The sequence below is a fragment of the Sinocyclocheilus grahami genome, unplaced genomic scaffold (genome assembly GCF_001515645.1).
Source record: "Sinocyclocheilus grahami isolate Dianchi unplaced genomic scaffold, SAMN03320097.WGS_v1.1 scaffold970.1, whole genome shotgun sequence".
Classification (NCBI taxonomy): Eukaryota; Metazoa; Chordata; class Actinopteri; order Cypriniformes; family Cyprinidae; genus Sinocyclocheilus; species Sinocyclocheilus grahami.
In genome coordinates, this window is record NW_015506149.1 from 251736 (window position 1) to 259740 (window position 8005).

Sequence of the window (8005 nt, forward strand, 5' to 3'; positions counted from 1 at the left end):
AACCCAATAGCTGGGTTTGTCCCTTTTTAACCCAGCATTTTTTAGAGTGTAGTTGACCTTTGACTAGATTCCAGCTTCATGAGAAACATAAATTCAGTCAAGTGTGTTAAAACAGTATTATAAATATTATTTGAAGTAAATATATGATAAACATTATAATTATTAAAATTTCCTAAAAAATATAGAAAGAAAAACTCACTTGCTTTTTACTAGTTGGTCAGTGTCTGTATATGTTAATGAAGTTGTCTTTCACTAACCTGCAACTCATCCATTGAGAGGCCAGTTATCTGAAGAGGCGGAAGTTTCTCGCTCAGATATTTCACCTTGTCCTCATCTCGACTGACCGTCTCCTGTTCCAACTCCTCCATGGCTCTTTGGAGCAAAAGGATCTGAGAAAACAGAATGTACTGTAAATAGGCATTCTGTAGGTTTAAACAGCAACAAAAAAACATACTGGCAATCAGTTCACATGCACATTTACTGAGTTCTCAAAGTATTGAAAACACACACACACACCACTATCATACCTTCAGCGAGAGTTTTCGAGACGCAGAAATCTTAGACTTCGGCTTAAAAAAAAAAATGTAAACAAGTTTAATCCTAATTTTTATGCATTATATTCTGTCATTTAACAATGTAGAGATAAATGTGCATTTCACAATATCGTAATCACAATATGCTGTTGAATACCTTGGCTTGCACTCGAGGGGGCAATGGAGTAGGAGGCTATTGATGATATACAAAAATTAAAGTGAAAATTTGAATACAAATACACACTATAAATCACATTATCCTTATCAGAAAATTATTGTATAATGTTATTAAAGCTTTTATCCCTTTAACTAATTATTGCTCTAATTTCAGTCTTAAAAGTTGCATATACTGTAGACTATTTACTTACATTGCTGCAGATTTTATGTTTATTGGTGGTTGCAAAGAGGAAAGAGAAGAAAATATTATCAGATAAAGAAATATACAAAGATGTTTGTTCAGGCAATGTTCACAAAACATAATGCATAAAACACTTACTCGTCCGCCATTGTGAAACCTGTCAAATCAAATAGGTATAAACAAAAATAAAAAGAAACAATTATGAATAGTTGCAATCACAATACTAAACTAAATAAATCCCTTGACCTGCATTGAGAGATGTAGCTGACACAGAGACGTGTGTTACCTGAGGTGTTGCCCGTGGGTCAAGACAGCTTCTGAAAGCACAAAGGACAGAGACAATTGTTTTTATGTGTGACAGGCAGCAGCTTTGTAATTTTAGCTCACAGAGACAGGAATGAGAATGAATGGGCAGCTGTCCTCAACATATCAGGGACTGGGTGGTGTGTGTGTGTGTCCTACGCCACAAGGACAAAGCAATTCAAAGCCTAATACAGTAAATGCCTCAAAATACATTTTTATGTGCATCTCAAATGCAATATAGCAGACGAGGCACATCCTATAATGGGAAATTGTGAAATCAAACAGGTTAGTATAACGAAAACTCCATCATCTAAAAATGACAGCCATACACATCTGTAAATTACAGGACACACCGGGTCGTTAAGTCTTCACCTCTTTAAAGCAAATATATTACAGTCAAATAACAAGACAATGCATAAAGGAAACGTTTCCATCCATTAGTCATAGGTCAGAACAATCGGCACCTGCTCACCCTCACATGTTCATAAGCAAACCTCACTTCCATAAATACTCCATTTTAAACACCATTTGCCCACCAACCCAGGACCTAAAATATTATCCCAGTGTTTTAAATGCATATTGTACTTTAAAGGAATGGCTTACCCAAAAATGAAAATATACTGAAACTTTAATCTCAGGTCATCTAAGATGTAGATGAGTTTGTTTCTTCATCAGAACAGATTTGGAGAAATGGAGCATTACATCACTTGCTCACCAATGGATCCTCTGCAGTGAATGGGTGCCGTCAGAATGAGAGTCCAAACAGTTGATAAAAACATCATAATAATCCACACCACTCCAGTACATCAGTTACCATCACGTGAAGCGAAAATCTGCTTGTTTGTAAGAAACACGTCACGGGCATTTTTACTTTAAACCATTGCTTGTGGCCAAAATACGAGTTCATAATCCTTTCAGTAAAAAAAAACATCCCCTGTTGTCCTCTCACATCAAAATCCTATTGTCTTTGAGAGCTGCTTTATAGCTGAAATTGTATTTGTTTCATAATTGAAGAACTTTGAAATAACACCAATACTGTTATTTTCTTGTTTATTACCGTGAAGCTTCTTTGAAACAATATCTGTATTGTATAAAGTGCTAATGTGCTCGACTTAGCTAAATCCTTGACTCTTGATTGTTTTTAATACAAAAGCTGCTGTAAGGACCATTTGGACTGTTATACATTTTAATCTATAATCAGTTCATGAGATCTCGCAAAACTTTTACATGCAGGTTATTTGTTTACCAAAAAGTCCTTTAGGATTCAGTGAGGAAGAAATTTGTGTTGAAGGTTTATGATCTATTTATTCAGGAACCTTTCCATACGGAGAGCTGAGCCATGTCTGCTTCCCAGGCCATGTATTTCTCTGCCGCTTCGCCTGTCTGGCACTGACTGACAGACTCTACGGGCGAATGGTTTCGGCAGCTTGGGGTGTCAGGAATATCTCTCATGCATCCCCTTTGCATTTGTGATCCAATATTAGCGCATTTCCACCTAAGGCAGCTCAATGAGGTGAAAACCCCTCTGACCCGAGGGTTCATTTAAAACTAAGCCGATATTTACGAGATACCAAATTGATCCTTAGAACAGAAGCACATACACATGCTACTTGTCCCGTTAACACACACATACAAACTGCGTACACACAAATGATGCCACTCATACATATCCACACAAAAATAGTCTTTGATGACAATAAGTCAGGTGAGGACTTTATGTAACGTGATGCCTGCTTATGTAAGGGTTAATGTTAGAAACTAGGTCATTTCTGTAATGCAGTAGGCCTAAAGGCCCGTTCACACCAAGAATGACAACTGTAAAGATAACCATAATGATAACTATATTAGCTTCCCTGCCAACAGATGATAATGTCCTGTTTATTATAAGCGTGTACCGCCGTTTTGTCACTTGCCGCTTTAAATGGTCGAGCTCTTTAAAACAGGACGGATTCTGATTGGCTGTCAATGTTGTATCATTCATCAGATGGAAAAGAAATCATTCTGAATGTGAATTCTTTGGCGATTTTATAAAAAATAAGCTGCATGGGCCAATCTGCGAAAAATGAGGTGAACCCAGAGATATTTGACATATATTAATTACTTGTATACTTTTATTTAATGTCTTAAAATTATGCAAAGGTCATGTTTTCATGTCTAATACAGCTGTGTTTTTACATGAACAAGGTGATTTTGGATAGACAGATACATATGTATATATCTATCTATGTATGTTTTTTTTTTGCAGGCTATATTATTATACCAGTTTTTGTAATGTATCATCCAAGATGTTATGTTTTAAATTGTGAGACAAACCAACTAATATTACAAAACATTGGCAGATTAATCAAATCTGTTGCTAACAGCTGTTTATTTAATTTAGCCTATGGTCCAATTAATAATAATAATAATAATTTATAATATATATATATATATATAGATATATATACACATGGCATATACATATATATTTATAATATATATATATATATATATAATTATTTTTTTATACTTTTCCCAAAATATCACAACATAATATGTATATGAGCTACACATATTTGAATGACCCACTTATTAAGTGCAAGTATGCCTAAGTGCTTATGCTTAACAAAATATGTGTTTACACATGCTACACAGGATAGCAGTGGATCACTCAGTGGGGTAGCAGTGTGTAATAATAGTAGATTAATTACAGGCCTGGCTGCACCATCCACTGGCTTATTTGGCTCTGAATGCAATGGGATTAGTCTTTAAGACACTGATTTTTAATCCTGGACACTTGGGAAAGGTTCAGTGCTGATGAGTGCAGCTATTTCATTAAGATTTAAGATGGATATTATATAATGGCCAAAACTTTGGATGAAAGTGAAAAATATAATATACAAAATTAAGCAATCATCTGGCCCAAAAACACACGTGTGAGTGGTGTGAATGTCCGTGACCCGGATGTGCTCTGACGTTCCGTTCTCGCCCCTCCCACCTGCGCGAGCGATGCGCCTGATCCTGCGCGAGTCGCTTCATCTGACGGCCGAATTTGTTTTTAAAATTAGCCGCATAAACATCAAAATTTTGATATGATCGCGATCAGAATGGCTCACAGAATCGACGATGCGCCTTCCTGAGATCTAATTATGACAGAAGAAGAGTTTTAATCGGCGCAAGGATCGATGGAGAGACTTTAATGTCAGATTGAACCGCAAAGGCGAAACTCTGGTGAGCTGACAGGATCAAAAACACTAAAATAATCTAATTTAGCTGAACAGTTTATAACCAAATCATTCAATGAATAAGCCTTTGTGTCTAATATAATACTGCTGTGATGTGTAAACAATGTGAATGCAGCTGAACTGCTTACTGCCTGATCCATACAGAGATATGCATGTAACGTTATATTCAACATATAAGAATTATTGTCGAATTTTTTCTTTGATGAATGGTTTTGGTGTTCTAGTGTAATATAATTCTTCGGTGATTTTATAAAAAAAAAAAAAAAATCTGCTAATGCTAACCACAAGGTGAACCCAGAGATATTATACATAACAAGTTAATTAAATTACGTGTAACGTTATATTAATTATTGTATCAATATTATGCAAAGATCATGTTTTCATGTCTAATAGTGCTGTGGTTTTAAGTAAACAAGATGATTGCAATAATGCAGATATATGCATTTATTATAAGTAATGTAATTGATTATTTTGGCGAATGTGTGGGAAATGAATCAAAAATTGGTTTATTTTTTGACTAATCTTGTTATGTTACGTTACCTGTATTTTATAATTAGAAAGGTTTGACTAAATATTTTAAAATCTAATCTAAAAATGTAAATTATTGATATTTATTTCTATTGAACATTTTATGTTAATATATACTAATTATATAGAGCTAATTATTTATTTGAGTGTGTGTTTATTTGATATAAGGCTTTCTGTCTGCATCTGTAGTCTCTGGCTCTTCTGTCCACCCTCCAATCTGTCAAAGGCACCTGTTGTGATCACCTGTTTCAAACATCCATGTCAGTGTATGGATATGGGTCAGGTTTTTTCTGCCTCTGTCCAGTGTGCAAACTGTTTGTTTGTGTTCATGTATGTTTGAATAGATGAATAATGCCTGGGAAGTTAAAGGCGAAGATTGTTGCGGGGCGGCACCTGCCCGTCATGGACCGTGCCAGCGATCTCACAGACGCCTTTGTGGAGGTAAGTCAAGCATCAGTCTGTTAATGAAGTCATTAGATTAAAATGCTGCCTAAAATGCAGTTGGATATCGCTTGTTTTATCATAGAGCTGCACTTGTTCCACAGGTAAAGTTTGGAAACACAACATTTAAAACGGATGTGTACCCCAAATCCCTGAATCCGCAGTGGAATTCAGAGTGGTTCAAATTCGAGGTAAGGTCTTTCTAATTGTCCTGCTTTAGGTTGGATTTTTGTAGAGTCTATTCCCTATGTTTATCTTTCCTTTACCCCTTAGGTGGATGATGAGGATTTGCAGGATGAGCCGTTGCAGATAACTGTTCTTGACCATGACACATACAGCGCTAATGATGCCATAGGAAAGGTGTACATCGACATTGATCCACTGCTCTGCAGTGAAGCTGCTACTGTCATCTCTGGCTGGCTCCCCATCTATGACACTATACACGGTGGGTATTCGCAAGCAAATTTAGCCTATAATATTAAGGAGTTCTGACTTGTTTTGTTCTGATGACATGCTTGTGTTCAGGTATAAGAGGAGAAATCAATGTGCTGGTGAAGGTGGATCTCTTCAACGACCTGAACCGCTTTAGACAGTCTTCATGTGGGGTTAAATTCTTCTGTAGTAAGTATCTAGATCATCTGCTTCCATTTCTTCCTGTACTTCTTTTCTTTATCCCCTGACGATCTGTTTCCTCCACTTTCAGCCCTGCTCTGTTCTCTTTCCTGTCTTTATTTTGTCATTCTCAGTGAATTTACACTCACATTCTGGTTCTGTCTCTCTTTTTCTTCAGCAACCTCCATTCCCCGATGTTACCGGGCCATTATGGTACATGGCTTTGTGGAAGAGCTTGTGGTAAACGAGGATCCAGAGTACCAGTGGATCGACCGTATCAGAACCCCTCGAGCTTCAAATGAGGCCAGACAGAGACTCATCTTTCTCATGTCAGGTACTAATACACAAAAAGTGTGAATGAACGACTGAAAGTTTATGTGGAAGCATATTTTCAAATGTTTGGATATGTTGCTAGAGGTGCTAGTGTTTTTTTATGGAATTGATCACATGATAACTGCAGGGCTGCTAGTTCAGTGGTTGGTTACCAATTTATACTGACTAATCGGCACATATAAATAATACTTTTATTCAGCAAGGATCCATTAAATTGAACAGAAGTGAAAGTAAAGACTTCCACAGTGTTAAAAAAAAAATCTATTTCAAATAAATGCTGTTCTTTTACCAACCTAGATTTAGGACTTTTGGATAGCACAATTGATCTACTCTGACTAAGTGTACTTTAAGTAGCTTTGGATAAGATCATCTGCTAACAGAGGACTTACTAGAAGACTGCTTTCTGTGTCTCTGGAGACATCTGCATGTGCAATCTGAGACACTCCCGTGAATATTTTCTTGGCTCATGTGGTGTTTGTCTAAATGCATTTGTGTTTCTGTTGTAGGTGAATTGCAGAGGAAGATTGGTCTGAAGGTGCTGGAGATGGGAGGGAATGCAGTGGTGGGGTACCTACAGTGTTTTGATCTGGAAGGAGAATCAGGCCTTGTGGTTCGTGCCATCGGGACAGCCTGCACACTTGAGAAAATCAGCAGCACACTCCTTGCCACAGCCACACACCCCAGCAACTCCTCTCCTTCAAAAGACATGAAAGAGTGAGTGTCACCTACGCACACATAAAGCGCCTGTGCTCCAAACCAAGCATAAAATGTCAGTGTGTGTGTATGTGCATGTCAGCATCATTTTTAAAGAGATTTGGAAATAACTGCTTTTTTCTATAACTGCTTTAGCTATCCTAGTTCATCTGCAGTACATTAGATTAGATTTTTTTTAACTGAAAAGTGTATGTTATATGATATATGGGTTAATATTATAGAAATCACAATGATTCCATTGAATTTTAATGAAAGATAATAGAGGGTCTTGATTTTTAATTTTCAGTCACTGCTAAAAAATTTTGGGTCGGTAGCATTTTTGTAGAAGTCTCTTATGCTTATCAAGCTTGCATTTATTTAATCAAAAATACAGTAAAAAGTAAAAAGAGTAATATTGTGAAATATTATTACAATTTAAAGTAACTAACTATTTTCTATTTGAATATATTTTTTTAATTTAATTTATTCCTGTAATGCTAATTTGGTGTTCAAAAATATTTAACTATTTGCTATGTTGAAAACAGTTTTGCTGCTTACTATATATATATATATATATCTTTTTCAGAATTCTTTGGTGAATAGAAAGTTCAAAAGAACAGAACAGCATTTATTTAAAATTGTTACATTATAAATGTCTTTACCATCATGTTTACTGACTCCAAACTTTTGAATGATAGTGTATCATGTTTTATATTTTCATCTATTTTTAGCAGACATTTTTATTCAAGGCATAAAATGTTATTATTTAAATCATTTCTTAAAATGATCTAACATTCCTTTGGTTTTATTAAACAGGTGTTAATGCAACCTGAAAAAGAAGAAAATGCTGTACAATTACTCTGTTTTCTGTTTATATTCGTAAATGAGAATGAGGGTGTGTGCTAGGGCTGTGCGATTAATCGAAATCGAATCGTAATCGCGATTTGAGACGTTGCGATTTCCTAATCGCAAAGCCTGCG

General features: G+C 35.9%; 2 protein-coding genes across 2 annotated transcripts in view; one reads left to right on the forward strand and one right to left on the reverse strand.

Moving 5' to 3' along the window:
- The window catches only part of tnni1c (troponin I, skeletal, slow c), a 2676-nt gene extending 1422 nt beyond the window's left edge, over nt 1–1254 (reverse strand). The window contains exons 1-6 of the mRNA XM_016250087.1: nt 1178–1254; nt 1030–1048; nt 902–905; nt 691–726; nt 528–569; nt 258–389 (exon numbers count right to left, since the gene is read on the reverse strand). Coding sequence (XP_016105573.1) covers nt 258–389; nt 528–569; nt 691–726; nt 902–905; nt 1030–1040 — 225 coding nt within the window. The 5' untranslated portion in view covers nt 1041–1048; nt 1178–1254. The remainder of the gene's footprint in view (nt 1–257; nt 390–527; nt 570–690; nt 727–901; nt 906–1029; nt 1049–1177) is intronic.
- A 2922-nt stretch (nt 1255–4176) lies between these two features.
- Nucleotides 4177–8005, forward strand: part of LOC107564912 (C2 domain-containing protein 5-like) — a 33836-nt gene continuing 30007 nt past the window's right edge. Inside the window, exons 1-7 of the mRNA XM_016250082.1 lie at nt 4177–4404; nt 5291–5387; nt 5492–5578; nt 5661–5832; nt 5913–6008; nt 6178–6333; nt 6839–7046. Of these exons, the coding sequence (XP_016105568.1) occupies nt 5298–5387; nt 5492–5578; nt 5661–5832; nt 5913–6008; nt 6178–6333; nt 6839–7046 (809 nt within the window). The 5' untranslated portion in view covers nt 4177–4404; nt 5291–5297. The remainder of the gene's footprint in view (nt 4405–5290; nt 5388–5491; nt 5579–5660; nt 5833–5912; nt 6009–6177; nt 6334–6838; nt 7047–8005) is intronic.